Source organism: Pygocentrus nattereri, chromosome 7, assembly GCF_015220715.1.
Source record: "Pygocentrus nattereri isolate fPygNat1 chromosome 7, fPygNat1.pri, whole genome shotgun sequence".
NCBI classification, from domain to species: domain Eukaryota; kingdom Metazoa; phylum Chordata; class Actinopteri; order Characiformes; family Serrasalmidae; genus Pygocentrus; species Pygocentrus nattereri.
This window is the reverse complement of record NC_051217.1, coordinates 24,751,054-24,771,641: the sequence shown is the minus strand read 5'-3', so window position 1 is coordinate 24,771,641 and position 20,588 is coordinate 24,751,054. Positions and strand designations below refer to the sequence as shown.

General features: G+C 39.9%; 1 protein-coding gene across 6 annotated transcripts in view; it reads left to right on the top strand.

Moving 5' to 3' along the window:
- LOC108440598 (SH3 and multiple ankyrin repeat domains protein 2-like) overlaps nt 1-20,588 on the top strand; it is a 285,653-nt gene that overhangs the window by 66,223 nt on the left and 198,842 nt on the right. For 5 of the 6 annotated variants that reach the window (XM_037540117.1, XM_037540115.1, XM_037540116.1 and 2 more), the window contains exon 1: nt 14,973-15,176. In XM_037540117.1, coding sequence (XP_037396014.1) covers nt 14,973-15,176 — 204 coding nt within the window. Of the gene's footprint in view, nt 1-14,948; nt 15,177-20,588 lie in introns of those variants that run through there. The other variant, XM_037540113.1, reaches the window with a different exon arrangement.

The window sequence follows — 20,588 nt, the reverse complement described above, 5'->3', positions numbered from 1 at the left end:
ACAACTGAGATGCAAATGAAGTGTAGACTTTCAGGTTTAATTCAAGGAGTTGAACAAAAATATCCTATGAAAAGTTTAGGAATTGCAAACATTTTTCTACAAAGCCTCCTCATTTCAGGGGCTCAAAAGTAATTGGACAAATTAATTCTACCAAAAATAAAATGTTCATTTTTAATACTTTGTTGAGAATCCTTTGCAGGCAATGACTGCCTGAAGTCTGGAACTCATGGACATCACCCAACGCTGGGTTTCCTCCTTTGTGATGCTTTGCCAGGCCTTTACTGCAGCTGTCCTCAGTTTCTGCTTGTTTGTGGGTCTTTCTGCCTTAGGTTTTGACTTAAGCAAGTGAAATGCATTCGATCGTGTTGAGATCTGGTGATTGACTGAGCCGTTGCAGAATATTCCACTTCTTTGCCTTAAAAAACTCCTGGGTTGTTTTCACAATAAGTTTTGGGTCATTGTCCATCTGTACTGTGAAGCGACGTCTAATCAACCTTGCTGCATTTGGTGGAATCTGAGCTGAAAATATATCCCTGTGCACGTCAGAATTCATCCGTCTGCTTCTGTCTTCTGTCACACCATCTAAACACTAGTGACCGAGTGCCATTGGAAGCCATGCATGCCCATGCCATCACACTGCCTCCAACATGTTTTACAGATGATGTGGTGTGCTTTGGATCATGAGCCTTTCCAAGTCTTCTCCATACTTTCTACTTCCCATCATTCTGGTACAGGTTGAGCTTAGTTTCATCTGTCCAAGGAATGCTGTTCCAGAAGTTCCAGGCTTCTTTAGATGTTTTTTGGCAAAGTGTAATCTGGCCTTTCTATTTTTGAGGCTGATTAGTAGTTTGCACCTTGTGGTGAACCCTCTGTATTTGCTCTCATGAAGTCTTCTCTTTATGGTAGACTTACTGAAACACCTACTTCCTGGAGAGTTTTCTTAGCTTGGGTGGATGTTGTGAAGGGGTTTTTCTTCACAATGGAAAAGATTCTGTGATCATCCACCACTGTTGTCTTCTGTGGACGTCCAGGACTTTTTGACTTCCCGAGCTCACCAGCTCGCTGTCTTTTCCCCAGAATGTACCAAACTGTTTATTTGGCCACTCCTAACATTTCTGCTCTCTCTCTGAAGGATTTCTTCTTTTTTTTCAGCCTAATGTTGGTCTGCTTCACTTCCATTGAGAGCTCCTTTGACCGCATGTTGTGGGTTCACAGCAACAGCTTCCAAATGCAAATGCCACACCTGGAATCAACTCCAGACCTTCTACCTGCTTAACCGATGATGGATTAATGAGGGAATAGCCTGTGCAGCCTGTGAAATAGCTTTTGAGATAATTGTCCAGTTACCTTTGGTCCCTTGAAAAAGAGGCAGCCACATATTAAAGAGCTGTAATTCCTAAACCTCCAATTAGGATGTGAATACCCTCAAATTAAAGTGGAGAATGCTGATTATACAGCTGTATATGAATTGTATATGCTTTGGTAAACAGCTAAAATGCCAAAACGTGTCACTGTCCAAATATTTTTCGGAATAACTGTATATAAAAGTCGGGTTTTGTGACATCACAAAAACAGTTAACTTAAAATGGGCTGTTTTTGCAGTTTTCTTTCCTTATATGATGAACAGTATGGTGAGGAATGAATGGTACATTTTGACACTATACTGGAAGTACAATCTTGTATATTTACATCGCCATTTTCCAGACTGTTCCTTTTTACACCCAGAGCATTCAATATTTATATGTAAATGTGTTTGTTTTGTGAATTAAATAAACAATTAACTGAATGACCAGTTTTTGCAGCTTAGTTTCCATGCATGGACTGTATGATCATTGACCCTCAAATAAAAAGAGCATCACTTCATTAACAGCTACTAGCGCTGCTCTGTAGGCGACCCTGCCCGTCTGCAGTGACAGCAGAGGAGGGGAAAGTTCAGCTCCTCACTGTTGGGCTTTAGTTACATTTAGGGACCATACGCCTTCAAAGAGGGGTGTAATTATTTATTATCACCCTCCCCTGATTCTCAGTGATATGAAGCTGAAGTCAGATATTCTCCAGATTCTTGTTTGAATTTTCCTGTTCCACCTTAAATGGAGCGGCAGTTCTGATGGCTGAGACGCCAGAATGTGACTTCTGCACGATTTAAGGTGGAACAGGAACATTAGCTAGCTACTGAGACATCAGCACTACTAGTGATCTTTCAATGCTTGTTATGAAGAAAAGGACCATATTACACCGAAATGATGTTAACCTCAGATAATAACATGGTTATTTTAATTATTTAACAGAGAAAATTCCCACATTGGGTTTCTTTGGTCTCTTGTGCTCCGTCTCGCTGGTTTTTCTTTTTTTCTCTTATCTCTCTGTTTGGAGTTCTGAAAACCTCCGTTTGGAGGCTCATGTAGCCCCAACACTTCACCCCACCCCTCTATCTCAGCTTGAATAGGGACACCCAACCCATCTATCTCAACTACAGTCAGGACACCCCACCCCTAGACGTGAACGCACAAGCAGAGTAGTAGGGCTGAGTGGTAGGGGCGAGGGGTGAAATGGGATTGGGCCCTAGAATATGAAGACTCTAGGGGTGTACAAGTTCAGAGAAGTCACGGTTGGGTTCACAACGCAGTTGGGACATCACGGGTCAGTATGAGTTCAGTACAACTGGAAAAAAGCATCAAAAAAGCCCAAATGCATAAGATCATGTTTATTTTTATTCATTTTGACAGTAGTGCAAGTTACAGTTTGTTCCGCCCAGTGTTGTATAGCACCCCCTGATGTTAACTAATCTGTACAGTGATCGTTAAGTTGTGATTTTATAGCTTGGAACAGAAAACAGAAAAATCTTTAAGGTTTTTTCCTGGAACACTGCAGGCTGAGTGGAGGATTAGACTTGCTTCATTTGTTCAATTTTAGCTTGTCTTTTTAAAAATTCTCTCATTTTATTGACCTCAATAGTGGCCTTCCTCATCTCTTACTCACTGTTCTCCTCAAACTCAGGTTTCAGGAGTTATGACGCTGCTGCAGTTATGAATCCTCAATAGGCTGGATCATTTGGCACTAGCTGCAGACAGGGGGTCCTCTGTGGACCCACTATTGCTAACGGCCTACAGCTTAAGGTTTCTGAGTGGACCACACGCTCGTGAAATTCAGTTCTGCTTTATAAGTCATAAGTCTTCTTAAGTACTGCATGCTCTGTACGACTGCATGGACTGAAGCGTAATGTCAGTATTGTGACGGTTTGGGACATCTACACGTACTGTTACACCCCTAGAAGACTCGTGGTTCACACCCAGTCTCTTTAGGTCTTGGATTGTAGCCTATTTGGGGAAAATACATTGATGTGACTTTGGTTCCTGCTAGGCTACACTAGCTGGTAGGAGAAAGTGGACTTATTTTTGATATTTTGATTTGTTTTTTGGCGTCTTCAGTAAATGTCAGCATTGATCTTTTCATGGCGGGCATTAAGCAGCAGGTTTCCAGGCATTGAGAACCTTTTAGAAATCTTATATATTGGTGCTGTGATGCACTCACTGGCTGGTATACAATATATTGCAGTCTGTGTGCAGCTTTGCTTTTTGCGTTTTTTTTTAAAGTCAGTATATACCAAAACAGCTGATTTACTAAGAGAGCCACTAATTAAAAGTTTTGCTGTTTATCTGCTAAGGATTTATAAGAACTTTAATTAGGTAATTAGGTGATTATTTTGGCATTTTTAGAGAAAATATGAATTAGATTTTGGTTGGATTTATTCAGAGATGGAAATTGGTTGGACTCATTAAGAGATGGGTATTGGTGGATTTATTCAGAGCAGGTAATGGTTGGATTCAGTCAGAGTGGTTATTGGTTGGATTCAGTCAGAGTGGTTATTGGATGCCAAGAAACCTTTAATCCAATCAACATTTGTGCTCCTCAAAGACTCTGCAGACACGCCTCCTTCCTAGAAGTCCCATTTTCTCTGGAACTTTTATGTAATGGCTGTTTTGATTGGAGATTAAATTAATGAACAAATAAAGATTGATTTCTTTGTATTTAATCAGTACTGCATGTAAATGCTTTTCTATAATAATATATATTTAATAATATGCCCCTGCATGTAAGAGTTTGAAAGTTTTGGTTTTACTTACAGAGTTGAACCTTTTTTGACCTGAAAGAGTACAAAACCATACAGACACACATACAGATCCTCTTAAAAGTAAAGAAAAGACTCATTTTCTGTCTCTCCGCTGGTGCTATAGAGAGCGTTCCTCACTCTATAAAGTGCTTCACTTCCAATTACTTGCTTCAAACAGCCTGAATAAGGGAGAGAATGGAGGGAGATGATGAAGGAGAAATGCTGGAGTCTTCATACGGACAGAAAGCTGAAATTAAGACGGTGTGGCCGCTTGAAGATTTCTAATAAATGTTCGCTCTGCGATAGCGCTACATTCTCGGCCTCTACAATGAGGCTATTATTTGGTGGAACTGATTTGGTCAGACAAGACGTAGTGAGTTTAGATGGGTGCAGTAATTGATTATCTGTGCTCTCTCTCCTCTGCTTAACCCTTAAGTCTCGGAGCTCCAGTGAAGAAAACATGCTGTAGTTCCATCTGAATTACTTCTAACTCGTAGCTCATTGAAATTAGTGAAGAAATCGTGTGGAAAGTGCAGGTTCTAAACTCTCACTGCACACCAGGTCTTTGTTTGTACGTACAATAATAAGACGTATTTTATTGCAATTTGAATTTGATGGAAAGTTATTGCTGTGTGTTCAGGCTTGTTTGGCAGAAAGTAACATATCATTTACATTTTATGCATTTCTTCCAGTTTTTTGACCTCAAACCAAAAAAGGAGACCCCAATCTGTCTGTGCACTCTGAAAAAAGCTGGTTCTTCAAGGGTTCTTTGGTAAAGATAGGGGTTCTATATAGAACTATGAACAACCAAAGATCCATTTACCTGCTTAAAAGGTTCTCTGCATGGTGAAATTTCTATTCAGGTTGATGGAGATTGTGTTGTAGATGGTTCTAGCACGAAAAAGGGTTCTGCTATTGTGTACAAGCTTGCCATCGGAACAACAGCGGAACCCTTTTTGGTGCTATATATAACCATTTCATACAACCATAAACAACACATTAGCCAACAATCTGAAGAAGCATTTAAGCATGCACATGGTTCTACTCTTTTAAAGATTGTTCTTCAAGAGTTCTTTAGTAAAAACAATAGTTCTATTTACACATGCTTAAATGGTTCTTTGCATGGTGAAGTGGTTCTTCAGACTGATGGAGAATCTGTTGTATATGCGTTAGAACCACAAAGCATTCTGCTATTGGTACAATGTCAAGCTTGTAATAACAGCAGAACCCTTTTTGGGTTCTGGAGATCTGTTTTACCATGGAAAAAAACAATTAAGCATGCGGATGGTTCTTTGAAGGTTCTTGTGTTTATAGAAACATTGTCTTTTTAAAAAACACTATGCAACTCAGTACAGCTGCAATTCTTTATGTACTTGTGTAATTACAGTTAAAGAGCACAGCAAAATGCCACATTCGTTCTAGAGTGTAAAGGGCCTGAATCGTGGAACACCTCACTTTTTCAGAATAAGAGTTTGGTGTTATACTGTAGACAGTGAGTGCGTATACATGCACTCAATAATCAGATTATAGTCAGATTTCTGCAGGTATCTGATTATTCAAATGGTCATGTATTCACCATACTCTGAACAAATCTGATGAAGAGACAGGATTTTAGCTCAGTAATCAGATTTCTCACTGCTGTGAACTCTTACTCTGATTTCTATTGGATTTCTCAGTCTGCTCATGCGTGAGATCAGACGGTGGATGTAGATGCAGCAAAACACTTCTGGAGCGGCGCTGAAACCAAACAGAAAATAAAGGATTTAAATATTCATTGTCTTCTAGATAATGAACGATCATATTTTCACGTAGAGCAGCGAAGTGCTTATAAAAAAGCTGCGGTATGAAGTTTGAGTTTTACGTTATGTTTACGTCACGTCGTCATCTGTGAGTTTATCGGCTGGTTGTAAAGCAGAAATCTGATTACTGTCTGACTCATGTAGACCTGGAGTTTCCTCCTTATCTGATTACTCCAGTGCATGTAAACGTATTGATCAGATTCCTGACAAAATCTGATTTTCTGCAGTTACCGGATTATTATTAAGTGGATGTAAACACACTCACTGTTAAAGTTTCAAAGTATACCTTTCCCTCTCCAGTCCATACTGTGTATATATGGAAACTAAGCTGCCTATTTTGAATAAATCAACTTGGCGTTTGATTACATTTACATGTCTTTTTTTGGTGTTTATCTTTTTAATCTTATCTGATATTGTTTTATGATTTCAATGCTCATAGTTACTATTAAGCTTTGCCTCCTGTCTGTGTAGCACTTTAAGCTGCCACTGGCATGAAAAGTGATTTATAAATAAAGATTATTATTATTATTATTATTATTATTATGCCATACACAAAATACATTGTGTCCTGTATCAACAATCACCCTAATCATCACCTGATTCCACTCATAAGTTGGCATGTGCACATTCCTATGAAGTTCACGTCGTTTTATTATACGAATTCATTTCAAAATCAAAAACACACGTCAAAGTGAACTGTTCGTGTTTCTAATCGTGCTCACTTGGCTGACGTCTCTTTACACGCAAAAACATCACATAATCGCATGCATTTGTTTGATTTTTGTCAACTCTTAATAACTCTCACTGCAGATCTCACCCAATTTCATTTGTATGCTAATTATGTTAATCAGACCCCTGTGTCAGTAACGAGGGGGGATTTAATCAGGCTTTATTGTCTTAGTTTGTCTTCCCACAATGACGGAAATGACTTTCTGTTTAAAAAGCAGGGCAGGTTTTTGATCCACTGCTGCACAAACAGTGTGTTGCTGTGCTGCTTCGGTTTGCTGGAAAAAATGTATATATTCCGATGTAAGCAATACTGACCATCGCACCGCTTATTATAAGGCCTGTATCGTATTTCTTAAGGCTTATTTATTCTCAACGATAAATACATAAAATAAAATGGAGCATTCTGTCCATATTTGTGTTCACATTGCCTGTATTTATGCACATTCTCACTGCTTATGTGCTTCTCTGGCATGTCGACGGACATCAACGCATCCTCTCTCTTCAGCCGGCCGCATGTTATGAGGGAGTTCCCTGCCAAGTCCAGTTGAAATGTAGTCTTGCTAAGTGATGTTTCTGTGAGTAATGCATGTATTTTTAAAAAAGTCATTAAGCTAATATATGTCTTATTGCATAATGCTGTTGTCGGAAGAAAACCTCATATCTCCAAAATGGTGACTTTACAGGAGAAGGGAATTGGCTCGTCCCGCTGCTCCATGTGCTTGTTCCCATCTTCCATGTGCTTTTCTGTTTTAGTCTAGTCCATGTGCTTTCTTTGTTTTGATTCCATTCCAGTCCAGCCCCCTTGTTTTCTGACTCCACCCCAATCATTGCCACCTGTTTTCCACCTGTGTCTTGTGAACCCTCATTATCCCTGTTTGTATTTAAGCCCTGTGTTTGCTGGCCTTTAGATGTATGTTTAATATGCATTGTTTGAATTGTTTTGTTTTGTGTTTCTTCCGGCCTCCGTATCATGTCAGTGTTTAATCAGTTACTCAGCAATTCTGAGTTTGATGGTACTAAAAGTACTAAAACATGAACATTTGAAGCATGAAAAAGATTCAAGTGACATCTTAATCTTTAATATTGTCATTTTGTAGTGAATAATATCGTGTTTTAATATGCAGCCTGTGATATTAATGGAGGACATTTTTGCCTGTTAGCTGACTGATCTGGCTGGTTCTAGATGAGAAAATGTCGCCATGACTACAACAGACGTTTTACCTACCATCCAGAACAACCAGAGAACCTACATGAGTCTTCTGAGTTTATATGGAATGTTGATGATGGAAAATAGTGGAAAATCTGGAATAATCAGTTTTCTTTGGGGACTATTTTGCTGCACAGCGCCCTGCATGTCTCCCTCCACCATGAATGGAGTTTAAATTCTCTAAACTATCATAAAACTGTGTCTCAGCCATCAGAATTGAATACAGAACCATTTCATGTAGGAACTTTCTGTGAGGAGCCTTTAGAGGGGGGCATCCAGTTCCTATAACCACCACTGTGAACAGTTCTGACTTGGAAAGTTTCTCTAGAACAGAACGTTTCACACCAAACCAGTCTGAATGACTCTGTTTACACTAAATTATGCAGGGATTTTTAAAAATTCAGTGGGATTCTCTCCTTTAATGTGAACAGGCCTCCCGGTGAGACTGCTCAGTCTAGTATGTCTAGAAGTGTGATTTTCAGTGGATCGGGTCATTATGAGTCTGAATGAGTCGGGCTCCAGTGAGCGCAGGCTTCATTTACTGAAGGAAAATGAGTGTGAATTCAGTGAGGCAGGAACTCATGTTCCCACAAAGTTCTCTATCAAGGTTGATAAAGCGTTAGAAAGGGACATTGATGAAGAGCGCAAAAGGAGAGGGAGAACACCGGGAAAATGTTGCAGCGCCTTATATCTCATTTCTGTCATAAGAAAACCCCAGAACTTTGCGTTTACTTCGTACCCCATTCAAAAGCACCAGCTGTCCTCATGTTCTCCAGTATAGCAGGCTGTGTCTTCATCCGTATGTATATATATATATATATATATATATATGTGTGTGTGTGTGTGTGTGTGTGTGTGTGTGTGTGTGTGTGTGTGTGTGTGTGTGTATATATATATATATGTATGTATGTATATACACACACATCGCTGTTGTTGAATCAAAACCTCCAAAACTGTAAATTTACAGGACAAGGTAAAAACATACTCTACTTTTAATGTAAGTCAATGGAACCAGATGTCTTTCCAAGTAATTTTAGATCATTTCTTTTGGTCTAATCATCATGGAATTTACATACAATTCATAGGACTGTGGACAGTTTCATATTATGTCAAAAACTGAAAAACAACAAAAATGGAGATACAAGGTTTTGTTCCAACAACAGCGATATATAGCTGTATGCAAATTTATAGGCCAATTCTCAAAGCAGCCACAAAGCAGTCTAATGTTGTTTTTTCAAAAGAATCACATATCATTATTAGGCTTTTATCAATTATCATAGCTGTCACTTAGCATGCGTTCCAGTGTTACTCCTTAAATCTATCTGCGGACACAATCGATTACCGTGTCACAAATCTATAATCTGATTGGCCTCAGCTCAGTTCAAAAAGTTTGTCCAGAACGAGCAGAAAATGTACAAATGCGGTTCGATGTGTCAGTTGTATATATCGCTGTTATTGGAAGAAAACCTTGTATATCCATTTTTCACATTTTTCAGTTTTTGGCATAGTTTAAAAATACCTGTTACCCTTTACATAGTATGTAAATTTCATAAATAGACTACAATAAATGACCTGAAATGATTTTTTCCTTCTCCTGTAAAGTTTCCATTTTGAAGATACAAGGTTTTCCTCTGACAGCATTTATATATTGTTGTCATATGCCTCATTACAGCGCCGGATGATGTTATGTTTGATGTAAACGTACTAATGTAATGAAAAAAGACAAATAATTTTGTGTGATGTCATGGCTTAATTCCAGCACCACCAACTTAAAACTCCTTCCTGCACCTTTGGCACTGGGTGATATGGTGATGAGATATAAAAATTAAATAACCTGATGATAAATGATCTAAAGGCAATAGTAATTATAACAAAGAACCGAGAACTACAATAGAGCACTCCATCAGAGGAGACTTCTTAACATTTTCTCATTAAAAGTTTCTCGTTAGGCTGAATGAATAACTGACTCTAAATGTAGGTATTGTGATATAAACCGAGTCTGTTCTACAGTTTCCCATTTGGCTGAATGAATAACTGACTCTAAATGTAGGTACTGTGAACTCAGTTCTTCTCAGTTCTTTAGATGCCCTGCGAACATATCTTTATTTACTCTCTATCAGCACAACAGAGGTACACTGGAAATGCATGATAGGGTCATAGAATAGCATTGTACTCATTGCTGCTGTGAACATCTTCAGTTTGAGGCTTTGGACAGTGCTGACCTGTCCAGCAGCCTGGACCCCATTAGTTGCCACTGGGCTACAGGCGTGATGAGAGAGGGTTTAAACTTGTTTATTTATTTTATTTTTCCTTTATTTTACCAGGAAATCCCATTCAGACCAATCTTGAAGCCTCCTCAAGAAAAACAACCACAATTTTTTTACCACATTCTTTATGATCACTTAAACATGTAATAATCTGAGAATAATCTTAGAAAGTCCATTTATTTGGTTTTTATGTGCTTTTTGCTGAATTTTGGTCAAAATAATCAATGTAAAGGTGCTCTAAACCCTGAGCACGGAACGAGTGTGGATCCAATCAGTGCATGGCAGAGACAAGCTGGTTTGTGCCAAAGGAGCAGCATAGTCTGCTAGCATCTGGTTACAGTAGGCTTTAATTCCAATAATTCACAATAAATAAAATAATGACATTTTTCTGCAGTCTAAGTTGTTAGTTTGCGGTGATTTTAGTTTTATTGAAATCTGTGCGGGGTGGCACGGTGGCGTGGTGGGTAGCGCTGTCGCCTCACAGCGAGGAGGGCCTGGGTTCGATTCCCCGGGTTCGATTCCCCGGCTGGGCGACAAGGGTCTTCTCTGTGTGGAGTTTGCATGTTCTCCCCATGTCTGCGTGGGTTTCCTCCGGGTTCTCCGGTTTCCTCCCACAGTCCAAAGACATGCAGTCAGGCCAATTGGACATGCTAAATTGCCCCTTGGTGTGAGTGACTGTCTGTGTCTGTCTGTCTGCCCTGCGATGGACTGGCGGCCTGTCCAGGGTGTATCCTGCCTTCTGCCCAAAGACTGCTGGGATAGGCTCCAGCACCCTCCAGCGACCTTGACGGAGGAGCGGCTTAGAAAATGGATGGATGAAATCTGTGCAAAAAGGGAAAAAAAAAGAAAATAAACTAAAGTGCTGTGTTTCACTTTGCCATTTAATTGACGAATGAAACCAGTAAGAATGCCCCTGCATCAGATTATCAGAAAATATTGGTGGAAATGTTGCATGCATCAACCTGAAAACTTTGTGTGGGGCACATTTGGACTTTCCACACAAAGACAAGCTGACCTTTCAGTGACTGCAGCAGTGAAACATAAAGGTTCTAGACCTTAACATCACGGATCCACTTGAAGGAGAATTCAAACATGCAGTACATGCAAAACAAAAATGGTTAATATCTTACAGTGTAAGCCAGGGGTATGTAAAGATATGAGAAGGAGTGTTTATTAATCCTAAAGGCACAAATACAGTCTATTTAATTGGGACTGACTCATGAGCTAATATCACATCTAACCAGCAGGGCCTGACTTTGCATTAATTAACTCATGAACATGAGTAACACTAATCAGAGCAGCAGCATTATGCACTCCTCTCAGTGCCACTGATGATCCATCATTATCACTCCATAATCACTCCAGCTTCGGCCCAAACTGCGCTGCCTCCTGGGCTGATAATAGCCTTAAAGCCTGCTGGAGGAGAGGAGGTGGGCTTTTTCAAGATATTCTTCAGAAAAACGTATAATATTCATTCATTAATGGAAATAATGTTGAAGAAAAACATTAGTAATTATGCACTTCCGCTGTCCAATTTGTTCGAACCTTGACTCGTGTACATCCTCCAACTGGCCACTTTATTAGAAACATCTACCTTGCGCTTCCACTCACTGGCCATTTTATTAGAAACACCCACCTAGTGCTTCCACACACTGGCCACATTATTAGAAACACTCGTCTTGAGCTTCCACTCACTGGCCACTTTATTATAAATGCCCACGTTGTGCTTCTACTCACTGGCCACTTTATTAGAAACACCTACCTTGTGCTTCAATCACTGGCCATTTCATTAGAAACATCTACCTTGTGCTTCAATCACTGGCCATTTCATTAGAAACATCTACCTTGTGCTTCAATCACTGGCCATTTCATTAGAAACATCTACCTTGTGCTTCCACTCACTGGCCATTTTATTAGAAACACCCATCTTGTGCTTTCTCTCACTTGCCACTTTATTAGAAACAACTTGTACCTTTATTAGAAACTACCTTGTACTTCTACTCAGGGCCCATTTGCATATCACAAGCGTTGTCAATATTGAGGAGGAAGGTGTAGGTAATGATTACCTCTACGGACCTACAGGATTAGTAGTAAATTCAGTGACGTAGCTGTAAGTTATTCCAAGATAGCACAGTAGGACATTTACAGATGGGTCAGTGCAGTTGGACTAATCAGTTCTCCTCAAAATCCCATTCTTATTTTCTATATATCTGTCTGTACAAAAGGAGTATAAAAGGAAGAAAAGCCATTTTGAAATATGTACTGTATTTGGCTCCACCTGGTCTATCAAAGTGGAATGAAACAGGCCTGTATTGAGTCTCAGGTGCTGCTGCAGGAAATACATGTGCAGCCTGTGCTACTTCATTAGCTGCTAGGCGAAGGCCACTTTAACCCTGCTGGACGGCTCGTCATACCTTTTTGTATTTTCTGTCGAGGCTGGAATAAAAATGCGCTTCAGTCTCTCAGACAGACTGTGTGTCACATCTGCTGCAGGAGAATTACGCTTCTACTGCTAACGTGTCAGCAGTTACAGCAGCGAATTACTATAGGAAAGTCTTTACTTTGAGCACTGAGCCTAAGGTAGCTAACCAGTAATGGTGGCTTATACCCCATAAGTTAGCGTGGTGCTAACTGCATGTAGAGGTGTTCAGTATCTCTAACAGACTTGATTATCAAATCAAATCAAATGTATTCGTAGCGTTTTTTGACTGATGTCACAAAGCAACTTCACAGAATTCCAGTAAAGACAAAGTTTTAACATGAATGTAAAACCCCCAGCCAGGGGCAACAGTGGCAAGGAGAACCTCCATCAGAGCTGAGGAAGAAACCTTACGAGCAGCGGGATGACAGCACCAGCATCTCAGTTTACTATAATTCCCTGTGCCCATGGACCCCTGGATCTGCTGCCTTTATCTAAGGGGGAACATTACTTACCAAAAGCTAAACTGATCAAGTGGGGTTTCAGCCTAATTTTAAAGAGTCCGAACATTTTCTGGAAATTTGGGGGCTTTATAAGAAAAGGCTCTTCCCCCAGCTGCAGCCTAATGAATTCTAGGAACTATTCTATTTCACTATATGATTATTAGGTTTATGACACTGTGTGACTCATTGCTGCCTATAAACATGAACAAAAGTAGGTTAAAAACTGTAGCAGCCTGCCTTTTGTTCAGACTTTAGTACTCATAGGATTTCGTTGGTGAGCTGTAACTCTGGTCTGCGGGTGCTCATCTCATCACTTTTACTGCATATACAGCCCTGCAGGTGGATAAACACCAACAAACAAACAAACCAGAATGACCATGAAAAAAGATAAAAATATATGTAGACGCTTTAGCTGCATCTCCAGAAAACACGGATCAGGTAGCGGGCTTGATTTGGTGGACTGTCTATATGATCTATCTATATCTATATCTCTATATCTATATATTCAGAGCATTACAGTGCATGAGGTTTTATATAAACTTGTAAAACGTTTGGCTACCAACGTTTGGATACCAAAGCTCTTAAATAATGAATTCTTGCACATTTATAGCCGCATTTACCTTCTTATTTGCCAGCATCTTATCTGAGGTTTCCGTTCCACCTTCAGTATAGCTGCAGTTATCTGAGGTGCCTTTAACATGGAGTGAATTTTGAAAAAGAAGCTGGTGAATAAGAATCAGATTGCCTTAATGAATGTGTTAATTTACCTCAATTAATGCTCCCTAATCAGGAAATTCCTTAAACTTTCTCTTGAAGGTGTTTAATGAGCATGAGCGTGTCTCACTGGCTGATCTAACACGGCTTCCCAAACCACACACCTCTGTACTTCACCTACTGCACTAATGAGTGCACTTTACTGCACTGCTGCACTGTTTTACACCCTGTTTAGTGAGCTAGTACGCAATTTTGGATGCAACAGTAATACCACAGTAGGAAATCTCAGCAGCTTAGATTTCAGATTTCATTAGTTAATCACTACAGCAGCAACTCAAACACAGTGTCTGTTAAATATAAAACATGCTAATGTATCATTTAATACTTGTAAAGAAGTTTTAAACTTTACCAACATGGTGGCAGTGCTGTTGCATGACATCATTGGAATACTATGAAATTGTTAGCTACATTAGCTTTGTAGCTCCAGTGCTAAAAGCGAAAGAAGCAAATTTCAGACACCACATAGTGGTGGTGTGTTAGTGTGTGTTGTGCTGGTGCGAGTGGATCAGACACAGCAGTGCTGCTGGGGTTTTTTAACACTGTGTCCACTCACTGTCCACTCTATTAGACACTCCTACCTTGTTGGTCCACCTTGTAGATGTAAAGTCAGAGACAACAGCTCATCTGCTGCTGCACAGTTTATATTGGTCATTCTCTAGTCCTTCATCAGTGGTCACAGGATGCTGCTCACAGGACGCTGTTGACTGGATATTTTTGGTTGGTGGACTATTCTCAGTCCAGTAGCGACACTGAGGTGTTTAAAAACTCCAGCAGCACTGCTGTGTCCGATCCACTCAGACCAGCACAACACATTAACACACCACCACCATGTCAGTGTTATTGCAGTGCTGAGAATGATCCACCACCCAGTGGTGTACCTGCTAGTAGTACCTGCTCTGTGAGGGTCCATGGGGGTCCTGACCACTGAAGAACAGGGTAACAAAGTATCAGAGAAACAGATGGATTACAGTGTGTAACTATAGAACTACAAAGTGGAGCTGATAAAATGGACAATGAGCGTAGAAACTAGGAGGTAGTCAGGATTGATGTATATGTATATTTGCTAAGTCGTCTGTCTTTGCTGATCTTGAATGAACCTGTTCAGATCATTTTATTTAAACTCCTCTTGTTTTCCTCAGCTAAATCTGTGTGGCCGGCTGACTATGCCCCGGAGCCCAACGTCCAGTGAGGATGAGATGGCCCAGAGTTTTTCCGATTATTCTGACGAGTCTGCTTCCGACAGCTCCAAAGAGGAGACCATCTACGAGACCATAAAAGCCACAGCCGAGAGGCCACCGAGCCGCATGGAGGACATCCATTTAAACTCACTGGTCATCAGGGTGGTCATCCCTGACCTGCAGCAGACGGTGAGCATTAGAAATCAATCAAATGCAAGTGAACAGATGTAAATAGAGCCATTCAGAGTGGTTTGATCTGAAACGCTCTGTTCTAGATAAACTTACCGAGTCAGAACTGTTCATAGTGGTGGTGATAGGAACCAGAGGCCCACCTCTAAAAGCTCCTCACAGAAAGTTCCTACATGAAATGGTTCTGAATGACTGAGACTGAGACTGATGACAGAGATGCTGTTTTATGATAGTTTAGAGAACTTAAACTCCATTCATGGTGGAGAGAGACATGCAGGGCGCTGTGCAGCAAAATAGTCCCAAAAGAAAACTTATTATTCCAGATTTTCCACTATTTTCCATTATCAACATTCCATATAAACTCAGAAGACTTGTGTAGGTTCTCTGGTGGTTCTGGATAGTAAATAAAATGTTGATATCTGTGTTGTAGTCATGGTGATGCCTGGTTCCTATCACCACCACTGTAAAAGCATCTGGACCATTTCACACCAAGCTGCTCTGAATCTCATTGTTTACAGAAAACGTCTGTAGTTCTTGCAAGATCCAAACAGCTTCCTATTAAATTTGGTATGTCATTGCAAACCAACAATGAAAGCATACACATGGGTATTAAAATCAAAATCTAGCTGTTGAAATAAACCTCATTAAGTTTTAATTGAGGTTAAAGGAACAGTATTTTATTTCAGGTAATTTTAGAGCATTTCTGTTGACCCATTCATGATGAAATTCTAACCTGCTGTGAAGGGCAGTCAAATAAAAAATGACACAAGATCCGAAAAGTTTTGCTCCAATAGCAACAATATATCTGGTTTCTGTATAACAAAACCTTGTATCTCTGTAAATGATAACTTTTTATGACTTTACTATATTCTAAACTTTTTTTCTTTGGTTATCCATAATTTTTTTTTCACCAAATAAAGCCGGCAGCATACTTCAAATGAAAGCCATGTTTCAAAGCATACGGTTTGTTTGGCCTTTTTGGCCATTTCTGTTGGTCTGGTGAAAAACAGCTGGTGTTCTTAAGCTGCAAGGTTTATGTTCAACAGTGACTACATCACAACTGGCAATGCTTAAATCAGCCAGAGGCTTTTTAGAAACAGCTGCTGTGGACTGATGTGGCCAAAATCACCAAAGGCATGTTTGGAGAAAAAGAAGCAGCATTTGATGAAAGGAACACCGTGTCAGCTGTTAAACGTTATGTGTTGACAGCCAGTGGCTCAGGAAGCACTGCACAGGTAGATGGAAGAATCCTGCAGGGACGTTTTTCCACACCTCCAAAGCTCAGTCTTAGAAGCTGGGTCATGATTTTCTGAAGTAATCAAAACCATTCAGTGGTGCTGAGGTCTGAACTCTAGGGTGGTCAGTCCATCGTTCAGCTTCTTTGTTTGCTGTGTCCGTCTCCTTTTCTCAGTGAGGTTCTTCTTGATCAGCTACACGTCCTTTCAGACCCACAGTGCTGAGTGGTCTTCTCACAGTGGAAGGATGGACAGAAACACCTGTGGATGTTTTCAGATCTGAAGCAGCTTGATTTTCTCCTCTCTCTCAGAGATCAAAGCTTTAAGTGCTGGTTATCTGATGGGGGCAGTTTTGGGTCGACCAGCTCTTCCAGGGGGTTGTTAGGAACCACATTTTCTCTGGAGCTTTTAATCAGATTTTGATCTCCAGTTTTGGAAAGTTACTTTGAGTTTCCCCTTCATTATGCGTTAATGCCTGTTTTGACTAGAAATTAAGTAGCAGTAACTGAAGGCAATACATATAATCTCCACATATGTGTTGCCTCACTGATGAACAATAACTCTCTGCTCCTGAATCCAGCTGAGCTCTTTATCACTACATGTGTTTGTGTGTATGTGGCTTGTGAATGTGTAGATGAGTGTTTGTTGTTTATGGTTATAATATACTTCCACTGAGCTCTTGCTGAACTGAGCAGCAGCTGGGGCATGGAGGCTGTGCCTTGAGCAGTGGGGAAAACAAATAATAGGTGTGAAAATGCACTGATGCATCAGTGTGAAAGTGATAACTCAACTGCAGTGATATCAATATATTTGGCTAAGCGGTGATCAGTGACAATTATATTCAGGTATGCCGCTGTTGTTGGAACAAAACCTCGTATCTCCAAAATGGTAATTTTACAGGAGAAGGAAAAAAACCTACTTTACTTTTAATGTAAGTCAATGGAACCAGAATTTTTGGTCATTTTGGGCCGTTTGTTTTAGTCCATTCATTATGAAATTTACCTAGAATGTAAAGCTCAACAGGTATTTTCAAATTGTCAAAAACTGAAAATAAAAATAAAAATGGAGATGTAAGGTTTTCTTCCAACAACAGAGATGCACAAATTTTTTAGGCCAATATAAAGTTATCTGGCTATTTTTAAATCTGTAATTCAGTTGAATCTAATTCTGATGAATTCATGCAAGGAATCTCAATAGAATAAAAAAAATTGTGAGGTCAGTGGTTTACAATCCTAAGAGCTACCATTGTGGCCAGTGAGTGGAAGCACGAGGTAGGTTATTCTAATAAAGTGGCCAGAGAGTGGAAGCACGAGGTAGTTGTTTCTAATAAAGTGGCCAGTGAGTGGAAGCACGAGGTAGGTGTTTCTAATAAAGTGGCCAGTGAGTGGCAGTACAAGGTAGGTATTTGTAACAAAGTGGCCAGTGATTGGAATTACAAGGTAGGTGTTTCTAATAAATTGGCCAGAGAGTGCAAGCGCAAGGCGGGTGTTTCTAAGAAAATGGCCAGTGAGATGATCATCATGCATCATCCAAAAACTTGAATTTTTTTCCCAGTTCACCCAGTTTCCTGCTGAACATTGAGTAAAACAACAAAGACAGGAGATGAGGAGACAGGAGGAAGGTTTGGGATGTGGCCAGAGCTAAAATTAACTCCCTGATTATGTGTTCAGTTTGGCCAAATGTTCAGGCTTCTTCTGATTCAGACCTGCAGCAGGAAAAGAATTCTAACCATAAAAACAGCAGAAAGATTTTATTCACTCAGCTCAAACTTCGGGGTTGAAGCGCAGCAGGTGTGAAAGCAGCTGTACACTTACAGTATTCATAGAACATGTCACCAAATCATTTAACAGAACACTGCTCATTTGAGCCCCTACACACTTAAGAGACATATTTACTCAAGGGTTCTACAGCAAAGAAAATGGTTCTACACAAAACCATGAACACTCAAAGAACCCTTTGCTTGATTAAAGCGTTCTTTGCATCATTAAAGCGTTCTTCAGATTGATGAAGAATGTGCTGTATATGGTTCTATATGGAGCCTTTTTGAAAAGGGTTCTATATAGCATGAAAAAGGGTTCTTCTGTTGTTACAGCCCTCTTAAAAATGGTTCTACAAGGGTTCTTTGGTAAACAAAATGGTTCCATATAGAACCTTGAACATTTAAAGAACTCTTTGCATGATTAAAGGGTTCTCTGCATCATGAAATGATTCTTCAGCTTGATGGAGATTGATGGAATAAATGTTGTATATGGTTCTATATGGAGCTTTTTTGAAAATGGTTCTATATTGCAACAAAAAGGACTGTTTTATTGCAGCACTCTTAAAAACGTGGTTCTTGATGAAGAACGTGTTGTAGATGGTTCTATATAGAACCTTTCTGAAAATGGTTGTATATAGCATCCAAACGTGCTGTTTTATTGTTATGATATCAAGCTCATAGCTACAGAAGAACCCTTTTTCGTGCAGTATAGAATGAGGCACAACACATTCTCCGTCAATCTGAAGATTACGCTTGCAAATGGTTCTTTGAGTGTTTGTGGTTCTACATAGAGATATTGTCTTAATTCTGTGAACTCACTAATCAAAAACACTGGTGATTTGAATCTAAAGAACCACTGAGGAACCATCGTATTTAAGTGTGTACTTTAGATTGTTTTAAGAGAAAAAAGGCTGTGGGCTGCATGAAGACAATCAGTTGAATTGATAAAAAACTCTGTCTGCATGATGGAGGATGGAAACACATCAGAGCGTTCAGTAAACCTGAATAATTCAGCAGCTATTGCAGTGTTTGTCCTCCATACGGCTGCGCGCGGTCAGACTCAAGAGCCCAGCCATGCATGTAAAAGCATCCGCATGAGCTAATGTGTCCTACAGATAGAACATATGTAGCTTCAAACACACACACACACAGACACACACACACACACACACACACACACAGACACACACACTTCCTGAGGCGACACACTCCCGAGGATGTACACAAGATTTGAACTCATGATTCCAACACTGTGAATAAGCCCACTGTCCAAACAACCTGCTGTACTGTGCAGCAGTCAGAGAGCACCTTGCACTACTGTAACCCTCTAGAGTCCACAAACTCTCTGGTGTGTCCAGTTCTCTGTCTTTATATCTGTGTCTTTGTGATGATCCAGCTCAGAAATCCAGTTCAAACCCTTCCTGAATCCGTAGAGCCGCCCTTTCCATTCCATCTCATCATGAGATCCTACAAGACTCACATCCGGAGTTATGAGCCTATGAAGAGGGGCTGAGATACACGTCATCTGCCTCTCGCTGTGTGGAGCTGGTGGATTCGTGTGTCCATCTACATTCTGTGTGAAACTGACAAACGGACACTCAGGAAATCACTAAGGACTGACCGTCATGCCGGAAACCCTTCATTCTTCATTCAGTCCACATCGGAGACTCGTGTGAAACCGAGTTTATAACTGCTGAAGCTGCTACAGCGGATTTGCCCCCTAGTGTGTACATTCACTAGTGTGTAAATAGAGCTGCCCACCGCTCCAGGCAAGTGTGCTCACTGCCCCCTAGTGTGTGCATTCAGTAGTGTGAATGTGGTGTTTCACGACATAGATGGGTTAAATGTGAAGGTGACTTTACCCATTGTGGGACTTAACTTAAAAACTGAGTTTCAAACTTAACCTCTGAATTTCTCAGGGTTTACTGTAGATGTCCTGAAAGTATTAAAAATAAAAACCACAAAGTAATAAAGAAAAATACACTAAAAAAAAACATTGTGTTAATTATATCACACATTCGCATTCAGTCTAACAGAGTAGAGTCAGAATAGAACATAAAATTCAGTTGTTGATGGAACACAGCTGAAACATTTGAGTACAATTTATCTAAGATTCATGGGAATGGAATTCTGATCAACATAAGCAGATTTTTATCCACTGAAATGCACTTTCATCACCTTTTATGCAACTTTTTTATGCAAACCAGTTGCTTAAAGACAACACAACTCATATGTTTAATTCATATGTTAAAGTCTAAAAACCCTGTTGGTGCATGTTTTGAGTGTACACTCTTAAAAAAGATGGTTCTTAGAGTTTTTTTAGTGAATATGGGGTTTCAATATAGAACCATGAAAACTCAAAGATCCATTTTCATGCTTAAAAGGTTCTTTTCATCACAAAATGGTTCTTCAGATGTA